The following is a 23,136-nucleotide window of genomic DNA, read 5'->3' as shown; positions in this document are numbered from 1 at the left end:
ACTTTTACAGTCAGTTTTATGTTCCCTGCAAGCTTACTCTCCTACTTTATTTTACCCTTCTTAGCCAATCGCTTGGTCCTTCTTTGCTGTATTCTAAATTGCTCCCAATCGTCAGACCTATTGTTTTTCTTGGATAATTTGTATGCTCTTTTCTTGCATCGAATGCTATGTCTAATTTCCCTTGTAGGCCATTAATTGGTCACCTTTCCTGTTTGTTTTTGTGCCAGACAGGAATAAACAATTGTTGCAGTTCCCCCATGCGCTCCTTGAATGCTTGCAATTGCCTATCGGCAGTCATCCCTTTAAGTAACATTTCCTAATTGATCATAGCCAACTCAACGCCTCATATCATCGTAGTTTCTTTTACTGAGATTCAGGACACGAGTCTCAGAATCAGCTCCTTCGATCTCTAGCTTGATGAAAAATTCTGTCATATTACGGTCGCTCATCGCCAAGGGATTTCACACAATTAGATTGCCAATGATTCCGTTGTCATTGCACAGTACCCAGTCGAGGATGGCCTGTTCTCTAGTTGGTTCCTCAACATATTAGTCTAGAAAACCATCCCGTATACACTCCAAGAATTCCTCCTCTACAGTATTGTTACTAATTTGATTTGCGAGATCTATATGCAGATTAAAATCACCCATAATTACAGATGTTCCTTTATCGCATGTAATCTTTTAATAACCTTTTATTGTCACAAGTATGAAGTTACTGTGAAAAGCCCCTAGGCGCCACATTCCGGCACCTGTTCAGGTAAGCTGGTACGGGAATTTAACCCGCGCTGCTGGTCTTGTTCTGCATTACAAACCAGCTGTCTCTAATTTCCTGTTTAATGCCATTCCCAACATCACCACTACAGTTTGTTGGGTGGTAAACAACGCCCACTAAAGTTTTTTGCCCCATGGTATTTCTCAGCTGTACCCATACAGATTCCACATTTTCAGAGTTAATATCCTTCCTCACTATTGTGTTGATTTTCCCTATAACCAACAATGCCATTCCACCACCTTTTCCTTTTTGTCTGTCCTGCCTAAATACTGAATACCCCTGGATGTTCAGTTCCCGTTCCTGGTCACCCTTCAGCCATTTCTCCGTAATCCCATTGGCATCTATTTGCACGATCAGTTCATCCGCTTTCTTGCGAATGCTCTGTGCCTTAAGGTACAAAGCCTTTAAGCTTTGTCTTTTTAATATTACTTGTCCTGCCCCCAATATTTTTCACTGTGGCCCTTTTTTTTCTCATTCCCCTTTCTGTCTTTTGTTTTTGTCCTTGTTTCCTCCTCCTCTGACTCCTTGCATTGGTTCCGATCCCCCTGCTGTTTTAGTTTAAACCCCCCCAGCCACTCTAGCAAATATTTCCCCGACATCATTCCAAACCCTGCCCAGGTGTAACCCGTCCAGTTCGTACTGGTCCCACCTCACCCCGCACTGACCCCAATGCCCCAGGAATCTGAAACCCTCCGCCTGACATCACCTCTTCAACCACTTATTCATCCAATATACCCTGCTATTTCTACTCCGACTAGCACGTAGCACTGGTAGTGATCCTGAGATCGCTGCCTTTGAGGTCGGACCCCTGAAGTTTCTTCCCAACTCCTTACATTCTGCTTAGAGACCTCATCCCTTTTTCTACCTAGTCATTTCTCCATTGTTTAGCATAACTACTGGCTGTTCAACCCCCCCCCCCCCCCCCCCCCAAGAATGGCCACAGGAGATTCCTGCACTGCCTGTCTAGCTCTCTTGCTCTGCCTGGTGGTCACCCATTCCCTGCCTGCCTGTCGAGTCTGAGCCTGCGGTGTGACTACCTCTCTATACGTGCTATCCATGACACACTCTGCCTCGCAGATGCTCCACAGTGTCTGCAGCTGCCGCTCCAGCTCCAAATGCCAGGCTTCTAGGAGCTGTAGCTTGAGACACCTCCTGCACACATGCTGGCCCCGGGCACTGGAAATGTTCTCTGCTTCCCACATGGAGCAGAAGGAGCAAACCACGGTGCAGTACCACAGATTATAGATTCTAACAACGCAGAGGAGGCTGTTCGACCCATAGTGCCTGTACCAGCTCTTGGAAGCAGCTATCCAATTTGTCCTGTCATTGTTTCCGATTCAGGTTTTCACATTGAGTTGACTGTCAATCTACCTCCCACACTTTCTGGCGATGAAGTCCAGATCACACCAATTTGCTGGGTCCCACCCGCCAGTGCGTAGGCTGTGTTCCCCTTATTTACTAGATCAAAATGTCTCATTATTTTCAATATCTCTTAAATCTCCTACTCACTTTCTCTGCTCTTTGGGGAACAATCCCAGCTTCCCCAGTCTCGTCCCATGACTGAAGTCCCTTGTTCATGAGGCCATTCTGGGGTTGGGGCAGGGAGGTTCTCTCATCCTTTAAGGTGTTAACATGTTGTCTTGCAATTGAACAGGAAGAGAAGTTGATCCTGGAAGACCTTCAGTGCCAAGTTGATCAGTTGGACCTACTGGAGAAGAAATACTCAGACCATGGGCCTGTATATGATTGCTTGGTTTGGCAGGATGGAAAAGATTGGAGGTGAATTAATTTTAAATCTTGCAGTGTCAGCTCTTCAGCCTTTTAACATAATGCACAATGAATGCACCATCTCTCAGTAGCAGCAGTATACACCGTCTACAAGATGCACTGCAGGAACTCACCAAGACTCCTTCAGCAGTGCTGTTCAAACCCATGACCACTACCATCTAGAAGGACAAGAGCAGCAGACACATGGGAATACCACCACTTGGAAGTTCCCCTCCAAGTCACTAACTATCCTGACTTGGAAATATATCGCTGTTCCTTCACTGTCATTGGGGTAAAATCCTGGAACTCCCTCCCTAACAGCCCTGTGGGTGTACCTACACCTCAGGGACTGAGGTGGTTCAAGAAGGCAACTCACTACAACCTTCTCGAGGGCAATTGAGGATGGGCAACAAATGCTGGCCTTGCCATCGAAGCCCACATCCCGTAAAATTGAATTTTAAAAAATTGTACTTGAGGTAATTTCCAACAGATGCAATCAAATTCTTGAAACCAATTGACATTTTCCAAAAGTGAATCTGCATCATTATTAAAAATGTGTTGGTCAAATAAGCAATGACATAGAAGGACAAATTCTTTATTTACCTCTTGATTGCAAGAAAGTAGAGAAATTTACTTGGAAGCAAAGCAAGCTTTTTCTTAAATTGCAATATTTGTAATATTTGCAGAAATCATGTGGCAGTTCTGAAAGGAAGAATCAAACTGATCACTTTGCGACTGAATTGTTAAATATTTCCTCTTGTCGACATATAATCGTATCCTTGAGGTTTTTTATGCTTCTGAGCTGCACGTCATATTTACTTTAACCTATTTGGTTACAGGGTCTAGCCATTCAATCCTAGCTGCCAGCTTTGGCAGATTCCCACAGCGCAGGCGTAGAAAGACACAAGTACATAGAATTTACAGTGCAGAAGGGGGCCATTTGGCCCATCGAGTCTGCACTGGCCCTTTGAAAAGAGCATTGGCAAATCTAAACTCCAAAAGTGCCTCTCCCTAGCTAGAATGTGCTCAGTGTTAGCGGGTCATCAGGGCGGAGGTTAGTTTGTGCTTTTGAGCTTCAGAAATACAGTGCAAAGGGGGACAGGACTCTCTTGGTATGTTTTAAATTTAAAAAAATAGTCAATCTGAAAGCGAAAGCTGAAGGCATGCCCGCCGGTGGTGGGGCAAAGGAAGCTGGGGGTATACAAAGGCCAAATTTGAAGTCTCAGAGATTTGTGGGGCTGGTTACAGAGTAGGGAGGAGCAAGACTATGGAGGGCTTTGAATATAAGGATGAGAATTTTGAGTTGGAGGCAATGTTGGTCTGACCAATTAGTTTACATTTGACAACAGTTGTTCATGAAAGGTAAAAGTGACAGCTGTAGCATTGGGACCTTTTATTTGGAGAGGATCTCAAATTGCTCAGAGACTATCCCAAAATAATCTTAATTGTTATAAATCTCTAATTTGTATTTGAATGATTCGGTGTGAATTGTTTCCATTGTCTCCAGTGGGAACCTGTCGGATAAATTGTCTCCCGAGGGAACCTGTCGGATAAATTGGCTCCCGAGGGAACCTGTCGGATAAATTGGCTCCCGAGGGAACCTGTCGGATAAATTGACCACTCGCTCACTGATTAGTTTTGAATTCCCTTCCAGCGCAAACTGTGTCCTCTGATTTTCCTGTTCGGGACAAGGTGAAACAGTTGTTGTGGTTAACATTATCCAGTCCTGAAAAAGACATGTAAAAGGGAACAACAATTTACAATACGAGAGCATTGCATGATTGCTCAGCGTACAAGCTTGTGGCTGGAATAAGGAGCTTCAAAGCCATACTGCGAGATAATGGCGACCCTGATCTTTTCATTTCACACTTGTGTAACACGCAAGCTCATGAAAGGACCTAAGGCTGCCACTTCTGGTCCCGGAAAGTGCCCAGCCTTCCCCAAATTACACTGCAAGGTTAAGGAATCTCAAACATTTGAGCAACAGGCAAAGCTAGATGTTTCCCGTACTTACTTCTGCAGTAGCAATACAAGTGGTGTTCGCCACTAAGTCAAAAAGATGTTCTGCCTATCACAAATGAGTAATGTGGTATATGGATTTCAGTGCTGATGTGATGCCAGGTATGTAGGCCGTACATCCCAAAGATTGGTGGATTATATCAGACAGCGTGTCCCTTCCGCTGTTCGCAATAAGTACTGACCGTACCCGACCAACCTGCGCCAATCAGAGTTCACTTGCCAAGCAGTCAGCACTCCTGATTGTTCCCTTTACATTTGGTGAATTCTTGTGAATTGTCCCGATGAGTACAAAATTACAACGCTTTGACAGCATGACATTTTTCAGCAATACACAAGTTCTGTAGCCAAACAACTCTTATCAAGTCCCTTTAAAATCCTGAAAACAACAATCAGGTCATCTCTATACCTCTGGATTCCAGTGGGAACATACCCAATTTACATAGTTGCGCCTTGTAATGCAATTCATTTGTAGAAACAAAAAAAAACACTTGGCCGCTTGAGCCTGTTAATCTGTCTCTTAACTATTGCCTTAATTTTGTATCCAAGAATACTCTTGCTTTACAAAAGCCTGTTAATCTCAGTTTTGAAATTTTCAGTGGCGCCCAATCCAACAGCTATTTGGGGTCCCGGACTTGACTAACCTTTGTGGGAAGTCCTTCATCCCTGAATGCATTAGTTCTAATTTTAAGGTTGTTTTCTCATTGATCTGACGCCCCAATAGAGGAAATAGGGTCTGTGGAGAGAAACTATCAGTTCCTTTGATCTTCTTGAGTAATTCAATTATATAACCCTTTAACCTTCTAGACTCCAGGGAATACAAGCGACCTGATTTAAAAAAAAAAAAAATTTTAATCATAGAATTTACAGTGCAGAAGGAGGCCATTCGGCCCATCGAGTCTGCACTGGCTCTTGGAAAGAGCACACTTCCCAAGGTCAACACCTCCACCCTATCCCCATAACCCAGTAACCCCACCCAACACTAAGGGCAATTTTGGACACTAAGGACAATTTAGCATGGCCAATCCACCTAACCTGCACATCTTTGGACTGTGGGAGGAAACCGGCGCACCCGGAGGAAACCGGCGCACCCGGAGGAAACCCACGCGCACACGGGAAGGACGTGCAGACTCCGCACAGACAGTGACCCAAGCCGGAATCGAACATGGGACCCTGGAGCTGTGAAGCAATTGTGCTATCCACAATGCTACCGTACCTGGTCTAGGGTGGAGGTGTGGGCTTAAGTAGGGTGCTCTTTCCAAGAGCCGGTGCAGACTCGATCAGCTGAATGGCCTCCTGCACTGTAAATTCTATGATTCTATGAATACATCCCAACATTTTTCAATGCACCTAACTTTCCATTAAATTTCATTTGCTACCTGTCTGCTTAATTCCCAAGTAAACTTAATTCCATCTGTAGCTTATCCTTTTCAAATTTGGAGTGTACATCTTTATTAGCTTTGTATCATCTGCAAATTGAGCCTCCGTGCTTGTAACTCACAGCCCTTAATCGTTTATAAGGATATTAAACAAAGGCAGCCCCAAAACAAAACAAAGTCATCATCGCAGTGGAGCCACGCTCCACAAGTGTTGTATTGGTACAGAGCCAACATGACTTTATTCCAAACCTAAACTTGATATGCGAAACCTGAGAGGAATCTGCAGCAATTTGCTCGAATGGTTTCAGGGATGAGGGACTTCAGATATTTCGGGAAAGTGGAAAATCTGGGTTTGATCTCCTTGGAGAGCAGAGAATGTTAACGGGAGATTTAATAGAGGTGCTCAAAATCATGAAGGATGAGTAAATAAGGCAAATCGTTTTTCTCTGACAGGAAGTTCGGTAATCGGAGGCGCAGATTTAAGATAATTGATTGGGGAATCAGAGGAGAGATGAGAATCGCTTATGTGCAGCATGTTATTGTAATCTGGAACATAAGATAGAGGAGCAGGAGTAGGTCACATGGCCCATTGAGACTGCTGCGTCATTCAATACAATTATGGATGATCTTGGGCTTCAACTCCATTTTTCCCACCTTAATTCCCCGAGAGACCAAATATCTGTCTAGCCCAGCTTTAATTGTATTCAATAATGAAGCACCCACAACCCTGTGGGATGGACAATTACAAGGATTCGCAACCCTTTTGGTGAAGAAATTTCTCCTAAACGATCGTTCCCTTATCCTTAGACTGTGCCCTGTGATTTGGACTCCCCGACTAATGGAAGCATTTTCTCAGCGTCTATCCCATCAAGTCCCTTCAGAATGAAATGGAATGCTATGTCATGTCCAAAAGGGTGGTGGAAGCAGATTTCCAAAGGGAATTAATTTTTTAAAAAATCACTGGGATAGGGGGAAAGAACACCGGAATGGATCTAATGATTAGCTCTTTCACAGAACTGGCAAAGAGCTAGATAGACTCCTTTTGTGCTGTAGGATTCTCCGCACTGATTCTTAAGGGGAGCAGCGTGAATCTCACTCTGCTTCATTCTGGTCTCAGTTCCAGTCCTGGATCCAGATTCCAGCTGCGTTTAACTGCAACAACAGGGTTAGTGAAAAAACGCAATCACCAACGAAAATGGCACAATTGCAACACAAGATTGGTCTTTGACTCTTTGGGCGCTCCTTGGCAATTCTCTGCTTGGAGTTTATCTCCGATGTGCCCCTCATTCTGTTTTCTCTCTGGCTTTGTAGAGCTTGTGTTGACACCAGCGAACGTGGAGAGCTGAGCAGCTGCAGAGTGCTGAGCAACTACAGAGAAGGCCATGAATACGCGCAGCTGGGCAAGTCTGAGATGCTGAATTACTCCATCAACGTGTACGATGATGGGAACACTCTTTCCATCGTCACCAATGCAGGTGAGTGCACAAGCGGAAGGAATTATCCTCTATGTCTGTCTTTCTTTAAGAAACCAAAAGCACTGAAATAAACTGGAGCTGTGTCTCCAACTTGGGGCAAACACCCTGAGTAAAGTTTAAGAAGACCCAGAGGGAAATGGAAATTATTTTTTAACATAATGAATTAGATCTGGAATGCACTGCCCAAAAGGATGATGGAAGCAGATTGATCAGTAATTTTAGGAAAGAAATTTCATCGGTTTAAAAAAAAAAGTAGGGCTCTGGGAATAGAGCTGGGAAAGTGGGACTAATTAGATCGCTCTTTTGTAGAGCTGTCACAGGCAAGATGGACCGAATGGCCTCCTGCTGTAACATTTAAAATATATAAATATCCTCTTCATATACACAGGGTCCCATGGAACTCACGTGGCGGCAATAGCTGCTGGACACTTCCCAGACGAAGCAGAAAGGAATGGAGTGGCTCCTGGGGCCCAGATATTGGCCATTAAAGTGGCTGACTCCAGGCTAAACACCATGGAAACTGGGACCAGCTTAATCCGCGCGGTAAGTTTGTTCATTGTTGTTTGGTGTACTGTTGTGGCAAAGAGTTTCTTAAAATTACATGGTAGCCTGCTGCGATCAGCTCTGCAGGATGTAGCTTTGTAAGCGAGTTGAGTAATAATAATAATTTATAATAATCGCTTATTGTCGCAAGTAGGCTTCAATGGAGTTACTGTGAAAAGCCCCTAGTTCCTGCCTCATCCATCACGTGCACTGTGGCTGTGTCTCCCCTTTCCAAAATTGGCCCTTCAAGCCTGCTTCACCACTCGATAAGATTATGGCTGATCTGATTGTGGCCTTCACCCCACTTTCTTGCCCCCCTCCCTCCTTGACCCTTTCACTTTTCCTGTCCAGTCTCACATTGCTTGTGGGCCACTCCAGTCAAAACTAATTTCTGATATCGCGGCAGCATTACTCGATTACAGTTCCCACTTGCGCTGTTCTGGGTGGCCTCCCATCTTCCACTTTCCGTTGTCTTGAGCCCATTCAAAATTCTGCTGCCCTAATAATAATAATAATCCTTATTATTGTCACAAGTAGGCTTACATTCACACTGCAATGAAGTTACTGTGAAAAGCCCCTAGTCGCCACATTCCGGCGCCTGTTCGGGTACACTGAGGGAGAATTCAGAATGTCCAATTCACCTAACAAGCTCATCTTTCGGGACTTGTGGGAGGAAACCGGAGCACCCGGAGGAAACCCACGCAGACACGGGGAGAACGTGCAGACTCCGCACAGACAGTGACCCAAACCTGATACCCTGGCATTGCGAAGCAACAGTGCTAACCACTGTGCTATTGTGCCCCACCTCGTCTTATTCTGTACCAGGTGCCATTCAACCATCACCCTGTGTTTGCTGACTTACATTGATTCACAGTCCACCAAAATCACAATTTCAGTATTTGCTTCATCATGTTCGATTCCCTCCTCCACACCCTCCCCATCTCTGAACTGCCTCCATCCCAGTAACTCCCCAAAAGCTCTGATCGTTTTGAAGTTTGGTCTCTTCCATCCCTTCTTTGCCCCACCAAAAGAGGCCTAGTCTTTAGCCAGTTAGGTCTTAAGCTCCAGAATTACCTCCCTAAACATCTTTGCTTCTCCCCCTTTAAAATGCTGTTTAAAACCTACATCTTTTGCCAAACATTTGGTCTCGTCGGAATGTTTCCATTGGCTCATTATTAATTTTTTTTCTCTTATTATTCTCCTGTGAATTCCTTTATCATCGTATTGAGCAACTCCCAGGATTGTAGAAGGTGATATGGATGGATCTTGTTTTTTTTATCCAGCAATTCCCATGTTCAACCTCTGTCCACACACTCTCTTAAAGTGGATGTTCACCTGTTTATTTTAAATAGGCCAACACCTACAGTGCAGCAGAACTTAGAGGACCGTTGTAACTGTTCATCCGCTGAAGTCACCAACAGTAATACCTATGCAAAAGTATAATCTGCATAGTTTATAATAATTTAATGTATGTCATTATCGGTGTCCTTCCATCTATGTAAGATGATGGACATCCAGGAAATCAAATCCATTGGGAATGTGGTAGCTTCATATGGAGCACATTTGCTGATGGTTGAAGAAACCGATCGATCAGAAGCAGGATTTCAAAAATTATTTCCTGGGATGTGGGCCTCGCTTATTGTCCGTCCCTAATTGCCCTTGAGAAGGCGGTGCTGAACTGCCTTGCTGAACCGCTGGAGTCCATGTGGTGCAGGTACACCGACAGTGCTGGTTGGGAAGAAGTTCCTGGAATTATCCAACTACAGTGAATGAACGGCGATATATTTCCAATTCGGGATAATGAGTGGCTTGGAGGGGAACTTAGACGTGGTGGTGTTCCCGGGTATCTGCTGCCGTTCTCATTCTGGATGGTAGCAGTCGCGGGCTTGGAAGGCGACTTGTTGAGTTCCTACAATGCACTTTGTAGATTGTACACACGGTTGTCACTGAGCATTGATCGTGGGGGGAGTTAATGTTTGTGGTTGGAGTGCCGATCAGGCGGGCTGCTTTGCCCTGGATGGTGCCAAGCTTCTTGTGTGTGTTGGAGCTGCACTCGTCCAAGAAAGTGCGGAGTATCCCATCACAGTCCTGACTAGTGCCTTGTAGGTGGTTGACAGGCTTTGGGGGGGCCAGGAGGTGAGTTTCCCGCTGCAATGTTCTTAACCTCTGACCTCTTGTAGCCACAGTTGATTGTGGAGGATTCAGCAGTGGCAAATCCATTGAACGTCAAGGTGCGATGGTTAGATCCTCTCTTGTAGGAGATGGTCATTGCCTGGCACTTGTGTGGCATGGATGTAACTTGCCATTTGTCAGCCCAAGCCTGGATATTGTCCAGGTCTTGCTGCATTTGGACATGGACTGCTTCCTTATCTGAGGAGGTGCGAATGGTGCCGAACATTGTGTACTCATCTGCAAACATCCCCAGTTCTGATCTTCTGATGGAAGGTCCTTCTTCCGAAGACACTACACTGAGGAACTCCTGCAGTGATGTCCTGGAGCTGAGATGATTGACCACAAGCTTTTTCCCATGTGTCACATATAAAGTGGTTATTAAGTGTTGTTGTGGGTTGTTGTTTTCAGTGTATGAATGTCTGAAGGGATAGCAAAAGACATAAAGTCTTGTCAGTTGCAAATAATCACAAGTATTTTACCTTCAATTTTCCAGATGATTGAAGTTATCAATTACAAGTGTGACCTTGTAAATTACAGCTATGGTGAATCATCTCATTGGGCTAACTCAGGGTAGGTATAAATCCATCTTGTATTACACCAATCTAAACTGGACAAATACTCAGCTCGTTTTATGACCAAGCTGTCTGTTAGCCACAGCTGTATGTAAACTGTACTTTAATCTATATTAATCTATGATCAATTGAAGCATTCAGAAGGGAATTAGGCTTTTAGCTGAAAAGGAAGTATGCAGGGTTACAGGGAGAAGACTGGAGAATGGCACTAAGTGAATTGATCATTCAGAAAGCTGATGGAGACGTGATGGACCAAATGAAATTAAATGAAATTAAAATCGCTTATTGTCACAAGTAGGCTTCAAATTAAATTACTGTGAAAAGCCCCTAGTCGCCACATTCCGGCGCCTGTTCGGGGAGGCTGGCACGGGAATGGCCTCTCTCTGAACTGTTAACACGTCTGTGTGCGTCATATAACTGTGCCCCTGTACCATGTGGTTGCACACACAGACGTTATAGCACAGAAACAGGCCTACTGACCCAATTGGTCTCTGCTGGTGTTGACACGCCACACGAGGCTTCTCCACCATCCTCCACATCACCCTATCAACATATCCTTCTGTTCTTTTCTCTCTCATGCACTCATCTAACTTCCCTTTAAATTTATCGATCTTATATTCATTTATATCGTAGCAAGTTCCACATTCTCACGGCTCTCTGGGTAAAGAACTTTCCTCTGAATACCTCATTGGATTTATTAGAGACCATCTTGTATTTATAACTTCTAGTTTATGGACCCCAAGTTATGTTTGTCACTGTCATTTTATGTAAACATTTATGCCGCAGGAAACAGTGGTCACGATCGCAAAGCTGCTGCAAGAATAAGAAGGATCAGAGAGTTTGCTTTTATTGGCATTGTTTGATAAAGCTTACTCAATCCACTAAAATTTTAATTACAGATGGGAGCTGACTATCCCAGTTTATTGATGTCAGTCTTTCAGTAGATTGACAAATTAATGATTGTGAGAAAAACAAAGCCACCCTCTCCTCTGCCAACTCCAGCAAGGCTTTATGCAAAAAGGGCAGGCTGAAAACAAATGTGAATGGGATTAACTTGTGCTGATGTTTTTGGAAATAAGCCAGACCTGTCGAATCTTTCTTGCTTCCTTAGAGACTTGCCCTTTACTGTGAGAGCCTCTGTCTATACCTATCCATTTCACCAGACTTGCAATCTGATTTATTTTTCATTTCAATAGATGAGCAATCTGTCTGACTGCCAGAATTAAACTGACTTTGTATCATAGAAATGACAAAGGGAGATTGCTCACTGCATTGGACCTGTGCCTGCTCCCTTCGCTGAGCCCCTTTTCCGATATTCTTTTTATATTCTTCATTACTTTTCCATTGACGAGGGATTATAGTTACCTGGATAGACTGAAGAAGCTGGGGTTATTTTTCTTAGAGCAGACAACGCAAAAGGGTAACACAGTGGTTAACACTGTTGCTTCACAGCGCCAGGGTTCCGTGTTTGATTCCCGGCTTGGGTCACTGTCTATGCGGAGTCGGCACGTTTTCCCCTTGTCTGCGTGGGTTTCCTCCGGGTGCTCCGGTTTCTTCCCACAAGTACCGAAAGACGAGCTGTTAGGTCATTTGGACATTCTGAATTCTCCCTCTGCGTACCCGAACAGGCGCAGAAGTATGGTGATCAGGGGATTTTCACATTAACTTCATTGCAGTGTTAATGTAAGCCTACTTGTGACAATAAAGATTTTTTTTTAAATTTAAGAGATGTGATAGAGGTGTTTGACATCGTGAAGGGTTTTGATAAGTAGAAATTGTTTCCCGTGGCTGAAGAATCGATAATCAGAGGGCCGAGGAGGAAATAATGTTTTTATGCAGTTTAGATTTGGAACCCGCTGCCTGATTCGGTGGTGGATACAGATTCAATGGCAGCCTTCAAAATGGAATTGGATAAAGACTTGGAGCAGAAACATATTGAAGGAATATTGGAAAGGAGATGGCGGGTGGGACCAAATAGAGTGCTTTTCAGAAGCGTCAATATGGACTCGATTGAATGGTGGAATCTTCTTTTATGATGCTATGATTTCTATTTGCATAGTAATTCCCTTTCAACAACATGCCGGTGTCTGCCACAGTACCTGGTGTTAAGGCATTCCAATAAATAGCATTCTAATAGTTCTCTGTGGGGACAAAAATGTATTATATGGTGACTCCCTCGTTATTTTGCGGTGAATGTATTCCTCTTGGGGAGCTGTGTCACTGGACAGAGGCCTCGCACATGGTCTGGGGATATGGGTTCAAATCCCACCACTGCAGCTGGTGGAATTTAAATTAAATGAATAAATCTGCCATCTGAAGCTAATCTTAGCAATTATGATATCATAGAATCCCTACAGTGCAGGCGGCCCGCCAAGTCTGCACCGGCCCTCTGAAAGAGCACCCTACATAGACCCAATCCTGCACCCTATCACTGTAATCCCACCTAAGGGTAAGTTAGCACGGCCAGTGCACCTAACCTGCACATCTTTGGACTGTGGGAGGAAACTGGAGTACCCGGAGGAAACCCACGTAGACACGGGTAGAACGTGCAGACTCCACACAGACCAGTCACCGAGTTCGGAATCGAACCCAGGTAACTGGCGCTAGTAGTATGAAAGGTTAAGAGATGAGGTATGACGTACCACAAGCATCAGTCAATCATATCTTGGGACTCGAGAGAAACATGCCTAGGAGCAACATCTCTTCTCTGGAACCTGTTTGAATGTAATATTGATAAAGAAATGAATGAATGAAATGAATGTAAATCGCTTATTGTCACAAGTAGGCTTCAAATTAAGTTACTGTGAAAAGCCCCTGGTCGCCACATTCCGGTGCCTGTTCGGGGAGGCTGGTATGGGAATTGAACCCGCGCTGCTGGCCTTGTTCTGCTTTACAAGCCAGCTGTTTAGCCCCCGTGCTAAACCAGTGTTGAGCAGATAGCAGAGTAGGTCTACAGTCTGTCTACTAACAAAGTATCACACCTGGACTCCAGATGAAATGAAATGTCGCCACAGTCCCAAAGGACCATAGGCTGCTCTCTCCTTTGAGAGAGAGTTGACTGGTGGTGACATAACCTGAGGGTATCCACACCTCTGGCAAGGGGCAAGGTTAAAGACACAAGGGCCTTCATGAATAACCTCAGCTGGTACGGAAATTGAACCCACACTGTTGGCATCGCTCCGTCTCATGAACCAGCTGACCACTGAACTATTTGACCTCCAAAGATAGAGGAACATCTCAGAATATGGTGGCAGTAGTGGCGATATTGATGTGAAAAACACATTGGTGTTATCAAGGAACCAAATATTGAAGAACACCTTGATATCTCGGAACAAATCAATGGCAGCAGGAGGCACAATAAACAGAGATAGTGAGCAGTCCTTCTCTGCCCTTACCCTGCCCATCTGTCTGCCTCGAGGCCTGCAGAAAGGCCAGCAGTGAGAGCTATGGAAACGTCATTTTCTCTAATACTGAGCAACATTCGGTTTTCATTTTTAAAAAGAGCAAAAGATTCAAGTCCGTTCCTTTCTTTATCCACTAGGTCAAGTAGCAGACGGTATTGTCTTAAGGCAGGCAGGGGTTGCTTGAGATCATTGTGGACTTTGAGAACATTATTAAATTCTTTGACATGTATTTCAGCCCATTGCAAAAGTTAGCAATTCAATAAGCACCTTCAAACCAACGTATATCACCTAACTAGTTTCTACAGATATGGGGCGTTGACGAGCGAGCTAGTCCATAATCGCATAGCCGTGTCCGGGGTGAAAAACTCTCAACTTTCTGCAGACCAAAGATGATATTACTTTCGATCAAGCAGTCCAGTATCCATGGCAGGTTGAGCTTAGAGACTTTAACCGGCTATAATTCAGACCAACTCTGAGCCTTCGTATGACTCCTTTGACTGGGTAGGCTCACAGACAGTAGCCCCATCCATAAGCAAGCCCGCTAAAGAAGACAAAAGGGTGGGAAACTCCATGCTGGCAGCCGTTTTGAGATGCTTGCGCTATGGCGAGTAAACCCAGCATTGACATGCTTCCAGTGTGGCAAAACTGGACATTTCAAGTATTCACACAAATTCAGCAGTTTTAATTAAAGTAGAAGACAAGAAAGTATTTATGAAGCACATTACACCCAAGGATTGGACAGTCCAGAAAATAGAGAATCTGATAACCTTAGTCCAGACTACTGGTCAGTTACAGTGTAAATTCAAGGCTTAGATGCCATCTTTAAAATTGATACTGAAGATGCTGTTGACATATTAGCAGGTGATCTTAACTAGTTTCAGCCAGTAACACTTCACCAATCAAACATTACAAGGCTCAGGCGGCATAGACCCTCCAAATAAAGGCAGGGTTATATATAATCAGCAGTGTGTCCAGTGTTTCTCAGCGATATCATCCATTAGATCCTGGGCAGAGATTGAAGTTATGAATCTCTCAGTCCATCATGAAGTAGGACCAGAGGTAGCACATACTGAAGGCACTGCAGCATATGCTGACCGTCCTGAATTGGCTCTTCCTAGAAAGTGATGAGGAATAAAATCCTTGCAGCATTGAGTGATCTGTTCGAGGATGATTCATATTACCAGTTGTCAGACACATAACATAAAGTCTCTGTTGTCTTTTTAGAGGAGTCAGTTATATTTCTAGTAGCTGAGGAACATTCAGATTTTAATTCCACTGAATCTACCAAAGTATTGCCCAGCCTATCTACTGTCATCCACGACGAATCTTCCAGAGAGCATGCCTTGCCTGAGTCCATGTCAGCATCCATAGAGGATCACACTGCTAAAGTCTTCTTCACTTCAGAGCTGGAGGTCAGCACAGAAGCTGGGGTACTTCTGAACCTCCATAATCCCGTACAGCAATACTGCCCCCGAGTTAATTGGCGACAGAAAATTCATCTGATTTCAGAAGATGAGGCTGTCCTGTCTCCACATCCTCAGCAATACTTCCCATTGCCAGAGTGGAGCAACCTTGCACAGGGAGAGTGTGGCTCTCTTACCACTGCCTACATAAAGTAGACCGTCTTCCTGAAAGATGATTGGAAACTCATCTCTTTTTTTTCCCGGCAGTCTTACAGGAATTCCGACATATTTCTCCTTCTTTGTTTTCAGTTCATTGAAATCTCGGATCTTCAATGCCTTTTCAGTGAATGATGAAGCTGTGACTGCCTTCCCTGGAGTTGAAGATCATTTGTCTTCTCGTGGTCTTTCCTAGTCTGCTTTGAGAGCAACAGATTCCTCAGAGTGACTTGAGTTCGTCTTTTCTACTCAGAGAGTCCAAGAGTTAATTGCTCATCGGTCTTCTCTCTTGGATCAGTCTTTCGTTGAGCAGTCTTTTTTTCCTTGCAGTTCAGTCATGCTGCAACCTACACACTGCTTTCCAACAATGCTGTTCAAGTGTTGTCCTATTCTACAGAAGATGATGTCCTACCAGGTGCAGAAGAATGCCCTCATGTCTCCCTTAGAGCCGAGAATACTGTGGGAGATTGCATCCCCCGTGACTGTGACTTGCGGAGGGGATGAGTAGGGTTTGTAGCTGTATAGAATCTGTATTCATAAAAAGGGAGATACAGAAATGCAATGTAAATAGTTAAACACGCAAGTCCAATTACCATAGCTCCAAATGATCTATCCTGGGAATCCAGTCAGTCGCGTCTGGCCCTACCTTCCAACTCAGGCGGGTGAGATCTGTGTAACCGCTGGGGAGTTGGGCATTGAAGGGATTTGGTGGCTGCGGGGCGATGGAGGGATTGGGGGATGGGGGGGGGGGGGGGGGGGGGGGTGGCGGCGGTCAGGCCTGGACAGGAGAAGGTCAGGAAGGAACTGGGCCTGGAAGGGGATGGAAGCGTGGGATGTCCGCGGTCGGGGCTGCAGATGTGGGCCAGGTGGTTTGGGGGGGGGGGGGGGGGGGGAGATATTGGGAGTCAGGAATGGAGACAGGGGGGAGGCCGTTAGTCGGCTTAGAGTTGGAGGAGACGGGAGGGTGGTTGGCAGTCAGTGGTCAGGCTGGGGGGATGGGAGTTGGGCCTGGAGAGGTTAGAAATCGGACCTGGAGATGAGGGGAATTCGAGAGTAGGACCTTTATTGGGGGCAGTGGAGCGAGGGGGTGGGGGGAGAGTGGAATCCAGATTCGAGCCTGTGTTAGTCTCTCTTGAGAGAGAAAGTTTGGATCACCAAGTCAAGAAGCAATGTCCTTACCCTAGATGTAATACTAATAAACAAGTATTAAGCAGTTCTCAGCATCATTAAAAGGAGAATGGCCTGAATGTGAAATGGATCCCTCACTTTTGGTGCACTGGGAATTGTATTCTTGTGTGTGGTTGGTGTCAAAGCACATAGTTGGAGCAAATCAGATGAAGCTCAATTCTGTACCCAACCTGGCACTTGGGCCTGATGACAATATTAATGAACTAGTGCTTAACTTTATGCGAGTTATCTGCTTGTCATTTTGCCAAAAGCATTAAAATAGAAGGGTGAAAGAATATCATAGGAGCTTACTGTGAGGTTAAGTGTATTAGAAGTGGAGAAATGTTCCATTCTCCAGAAGTTATTTTCATCAGCAGAAAACTCAAGTAACAAACATGAATGCCAAAACGTAATAAAATAATTTAAATGACCCCTTTGATGTTCCAAGGCATTGCACAGAGGAAGGGAGTAGCTGGGGAAAGTTTCTGAAGGGATAGTGGAGAAATTGGTTTTGAAGATTGCGGGTCAGCAGATGTGAGGTGAATGGTTTAAGGAGACAGTTCCAGGATGGAGGACTCGGGCAGTTGAAGAATTCAGTGTTTTGGGAAAAAGGAACTCAAATGGATAAATTAATTAAAGCAAATTGGCAGCTGGTTGAAGCTTTCTCTAACAACTGAAGCACGGGCTCCAGGGACCATACAGAATCTCTATTAACTGGAAATGTCCCTCTGGGATTCCTGGGTGAGCGTCAACATCTTACTGAGTCATTCTTTCCTTTGTTGTTTTAATGGAGTTATAAATCTGTTCAATTCATAGCGTGACAGTGTGGCTGGGTCTCAGATCCTGCTCCGGTCTCTAAGGCAACATGGATTCCAAATCTGACCATTGCCAGAAGTTCAGCCGATTATCCCTCTGGGGACTACAACAAATTGCTATTAGTGGAGGAGTGGCTACTTCACTCAACGGATACTCGGGATAGGGGAGATATCTCATGAGGGAAGGTTGGACAGGCAGGGTGATCTCATTGAAACATACAAGATCCTGAGGTAACTTGACAGGGTAGATGCTGAAAGGATGTGGTTACGATACCCTGGGCCAGTGCGCGGTCAATTCCAGCCCCACATGCCTCAAAGCTACAACACAATTGAATTAACCAATAGTTCTTCTAAAAATACCAGAAGTTGGTGCGGCACAGTGGTGAGCATTGCTGCTTCACGGCGCTGAGGGCCCGGGTTCGATCCCGGCCCCGGGTCACTGTCCGTGTGGATTTTGCACATTCTTCCCGTGTTTGTGTTGGTCTCACCCTCACAACCCAAAGATGTGCAGGCTAGGTGGATTGGCCATGCTAAATTGCCCCTTAATTGGGGAAAAAAAGAATTGAGTACTCTAAAGTTTAAAAAAATACCTGAAGTGTTTGGCCCTTGGCTGCCCAATAATCAGTCACTAGGTTTGTAAATGTAAACTGTTACTGGTTACTGTTTATTTATAACAAGAACTATCATAATGTGCAGCGAGTACAACTGGTTAACTATAAGCTAATACCTAATTCCCACTGTAATGTACCCCCACCACCCACTACATGTGCACGCAAGATAAATAGAGGGGTGGAAAGGGGTAAATATCATTAGTGAAAGGAAGAAAAAGCATTTGCCTCCATTGATGGTTTCAGCACACCTCTCTTCACAGCAAGCCTGCAGATTAGAGTCTTTGGTTTGCAGCCCATAATGATCATAATGTAAGTGTACATTCTTGTGACAATAAAGATTATAAAATGATCTGTAGTTTAGAAAATGCAGTCCACACAACTTTTCTTGGAGAGGCACCATATTTCTGTTTAAAATTTGTTTTCAGTTCCAAGTTTGCATTCTGGCTTCTACAGCACTCTCGTGCCACCTGGTGAGAAATAGTACTCACAGTAGGCTTTTTGCTTGCACAGCCTGTAATGGTTCTGCTGTAAATAGATTCATCCGTGCTCTCTGCCGCTTCAGAAGCACAAACTTTGTGGAGAAAAATGGAGAGGTTCTTAGCTTTCTGCTGCCAGGAGTCAAACTGAAACTTTGCGGTATACCAGTGGGATAAGATCAAATCACTGCCGGTTACCGGGCAGAGCACAGCCTTTTGGGCCAATTCATCGGCCACCATCCCATCAATCAAACCAAGTCTCAACCCATCTCTTTCTTTACTGCCGACAAGTCTGTGTTTTCTGTTTAAACCAGCACAGCCTTCTTGATTCCTCTGTTTGAATTAAAGATACAGGTGGCTTGCCTTAAAGACGCGGGTTCAGTAGTCATCCATGGGTCAAAAATGTAACGGCAAAAATAAAAGAATGGGGAAATAAGGGGGTAAACAGGAAGGACCCTTACAATGTTTCCTCTTGTGGGGGAGACTGGAACTAGGGAAACAGTTTAACAATAAGGGCGTGCTAATCAAGATGGAGATGCAAAGAATTTCTTTCTTTTGGAAGGTTGTGATTGTTTGGAACTCTTCCTCAGAGTGGTGGATGTGGGGGTCATTGAATAGCTTTAAGACTGAGGTAGATAGATTCTTGACTAACAAGGGTATGGGGAATGTGGAATGTTGAGTTAAGGCCACAATCAGATTAGTCATGATCTCATTGAAACACTAAGGACATTCAAATGGTCATTGGATAGACATATGGACAATAAGGGAATAGTGTAGATGGGCTTTAGAGTGGTTTCCCAAGTCGGCGCAACATCGAGGGCCGAAGGGCCTGTACTGCGCTGTTATGTTCTATGTTCTATGAATGGTGGAGCAGGCTCGAGGGGCTGAATGGCCTCCCTAGTTCGTATGTATTGTTTGTAATTTAATTCATTGTGAATTGCAATAAAGGGAACACAGTTTAAATGGTAAGATATTAAATGGTGTGCAGAAGCTGAGGGTTTTTGCTGTGTATCGGATTAGTTAAAAATGGTAACATAGTTGGGATGTGCCAAGGAAAAAAAGGTGGTTCCCTTAACCATCTGGAATGGCAGCATGGTAGCATAGTGGTTAGCACAATTGCTTCAAAGCTCCAGGGTCCCAGGTTCGATTCCTGGCTTGGGTCACCGTCTGTGCGGAGTCTGCACGTTCTCCCCGTGTCTGTGTGGGTTTCCTCCGGATGCTCCGGTTTCCTCCCACAATCCAAAGATGTGCAAGTTCGGTGGATTGGCCATGATCAATTGCCCTTAGTGTCCAAAATTGCCCTTTGTGTTGGGTGGGGTTACAGGGTTATGGGGGTAGGGTGGAGGTGTGGGCTTGGGTAGGGTGCTCTTTCAAAGAGCCGGTGCAGACTCGATGGGCCGAATGGCCTCCTTCTGCACTGTAAATTCTATGATACTAAGGAATTAAATAATTAATGAATAAAGAGATCATAATGAACGTGCAAATGACCTTGGTTAATCTGCCATTAGAGTATTGTGTACCCCATTAAAGAACAGTGCAATTTGCATTTCTGGGATGTTAACAGGGATAGGAATTAGTCATTTGAGAAGTTAGTGTTGGTGACTAGAATGGGGAAGATCATTGGGTGACCTGATTGAGGTTTTAATATTTTCAAAGGTTATTTATTATCAGTTAAATAGTGAGAAATTATGTCAGTGAGAGCGCTGTCCTGCTTCTGGGCCTCTACTAGATCGTCGATCCTAGTCTGCGTGACCTGAACTGCACTCACTGGCGCACTCACTGGGGCGCTTTCGGGGGGCTTCCAAAAGTACCCATGCCTGGATCCTGCCTTAGCCAGTGCATCGGCTTTTACATTTCCAGGGGGAGAGGAACGATGGTGGCTGCGGACTTTTATAATGCCAAAAGTCTGGTCCTTGGCTTTTTGCAAAATATGGCGGCGTAATGGGGCTGAGGGGAGGGGTTTCCCATCCGCGTAAACAAATCCTCTTGTTTCCCAGAGGGGCAGAAATTCGGTGAGGCTGTTGCAAACGTATAGGCTGTCTGAATATATGTCTGCTGGGCTGGGGAAGGAATCGGGGTGCTCTATAATGTAAGCGATGGCTGCAAGCTCGGCTGCCTGTGCGCCTAAGTGTCCGGGTAATTTTAATGCGATTTCCTCGAGGGCGCGTTCCTGCGCGTCCTCTACATAAATCCCACAACCTGTTATGCGTTGCCCATCCAGGACTGTGGAAGATCCATCCACATAGATCCTAATGGGGTCACACGTGTCCGGGTGAGGGGGGCTTTGAGATGGAGTGGCTAGTTTTCTGGGGGGTGTTTTTGCGATAAAGGGGCCTGTATTATGGTGGGGCGAGATGATTTCACACTCATGGGGGGTTCCGGGGTACTGTAGATTGTCCGCTAAGTATGTGTGTGTTTTGGTCCGTTTGACTGTGATGTCCCGTCCTTGTAAGAGAAGGGTCCACCTAGCAGCTCGGATTTGGCTGACGGTACCGTCTTTAAGTCGTCCGTCTAGTAAAAGTTGGGTGGGGGCGTGCTCGGTCAAAATGGTGATGGGGTTCAGTCCGGTAATGTATGAAAAGTACTGGACTGCCCAGAAAACTGCGAGCAGGTGCCTCTCACAGGCTGAGAATCCCTGCTCCACAGCATCTAAAATCCGGGAGGCATAAGCCACGGGTCTTAGCTGGTCATGCCGTTCCTGCAGGAGCACGGCTGAAAGGGTGCGGTCTGTGGTCGCTACCTCTATTGCGTAAGGGGAAAGCGGGTCGGGAACTTGTAGTGCGGGGGCGGCTATGAGCGCCTGTTTTAATGATTCCACAGCATCCGTATGCTGCGGAAGCCACTCCCAGGGGGCTCCTTTCTTTAGGAGGTCTGAGAGGGGCGCTGCCTTGCTGGCGAAACCGTCAATGTGGTTTCGGCAGTAGCCAACCAGTCCTAAAAACGACCGGAGGGCTGAAACGTTTTAGGGAAGGGGCAATTTAGCGATTGAGTCAATTCTTTTGTGCCGTGTGTGATGATAGTACCCAAATATACCACCTTTTCTTCCAATATCTGGGCCTTTTTGGGGTTGACTTTACAGCCAATGGAATGTAGTAATTCCAGGAGTTCGGACAGAAGCTCAATGTGCTCTTCCTTTGTGTCTGTCTGCAGTAGTAGATCGTCTACATACTGTACCAGACATTCGGGGCGAGAAAATTTCGCTAGTCCATTTGCCAGCTGTCGGTGGAAAATGGAGGGGGAGTTGTGGAAGCCTTGTGGCAGGCATGTCCACGTGTACTGCTGCGCTCTGAAAGTGAAGGCAAATTTGTACTGGCACGCCTTTGCCAATGGAATGGACCAGAATCCATTACTGACGTCCAAAACCGTGAAATATTGGGCATGGAGTCCCTGTTTGAGCATGGTCTTGGGACTTGTTGCAACGGTGGGGGCTGCTACGGGGGTGACTTTATTGAGTTCCCGATAATCAATGGTCAAGCGCCATGATCCGTTGGGGTTCCTTTCTGGTCAAATCGGGGCATTATTAGTTGAGGCTACCGATCTTAGGACGCCCTGCTCTAATAGACTTTCCATAAGCTTTAGGATTTCTCCCTCTGCTTCTAGGGGGATTCCGTACTGCTTTTGGGGTCTAGGGTCCGGTCCTGTTATTTGTACGGAACCAGTCATCCGTCCACAGTTGTGTTTGTGGGTCGCGAATGCTGCCCTGCTTTTTTTCAGGACTGGGGTTGAACCAAAACTCGCCTACTGCGCTAATTTTGTTCATATAGTCCCCTATGTTGAGCGTTGCAGGGGCTCTAGCAGATTTCACCATCTTCCAGACACACTGGTTGACTGGATCGAAAGAGAGGTGGTGGGAATTCATGAAGTCGATCCCCAAAATGCGCTCTGCTGTTGGGGGCAGGTCGACTAAAACAACGTGTTTTGTGTTAATGGTTCCGAGTTGGATGGGTACAGGGGTTGTGATGTGTCCCTGCTGTGAGTGGCCTGTGAAGCCGCTGAGGGTGATAGTGGCTGTATTGGGCCACGTGTCCTTAACAAGGGTGGAGGAATATAAGGTGGTGCGGGACCCTCCTGTGTCCCAGAGAAGCTCGATCGGCTGTCCCCTAACTTTCGCTGCGACTACGGGTCGTCCTGACCTATCCCAAAGGGTATCGCAGACTCAACTGGGGGAGCTTGTACACGGTCAGTCCGTTCCGGTCAAGTCTGTCTGATCCGACTGGGCGCTAACGCTATGTATGGGCTCTGCCTTTTTCTTATTGAGAGTGCCCGTCTGTTGGGCTCTCTGTGGCTTTTTTGGGGCATTGCATTATTTGGCAAAATGTCCCAATTGTCCGCAATTGTAGCATTCT

The 23,136-nt window shown here is 45.4% G+C and overlaps 1 protein-coding gene across 2 annotated transcripts in view; it reads left to right on the top strand.

Moving 5' to 3' along the window:
- LOC140421315 (tripeptidyl-peptidase 2-like) overlaps positions 1 to 23,136 on the top strand; it is a 194,416-nt gene that overhangs the window by 23,539 nt on the left and 147,741 nt on the right. For both annotated transcript variants that reach the window (XM_072505959.1, XM_072505960.1), the window contains exons 5-8: positions 2,429 to 2,553; positions 7,248 to 7,411; positions 7,800 to 7,954; positions 10,620 to 10,696. In XM_072505959.1, the coding sequence (XP_072362060.1) occupies positions 2,429 to 2,553; positions 7,248 to 7,411; positions 7,800 to 7,954; positions 10,620 to 10,696 (521 nt within the window). The remainder of the gene's footprint in view (positions 1 to 2,428; positions 2,554 to 7,247; positions 7,412 to 7,799; positions 7,955 to 10,619; positions 10,697 to 23,136) is intronic.

This window comes from Scyliorhinus torazame, chromosome 5 (genome assembly GCF_047496885.1).
Source record: "Scyliorhinus torazame isolate Kashiwa2021f chromosome 5, sScyTor2.1, whole genome shotgun sequence".
NCBI lineage: Eukaryota > Metazoa > Chordata > Chondrichthyes > Carcharhiniformes > Scyliorhinidae > Scyliorhinus > Scyliorhinus torazame.
This window is presented reverse-complemented; position numbering and strand designations above follow the sequence as displayed.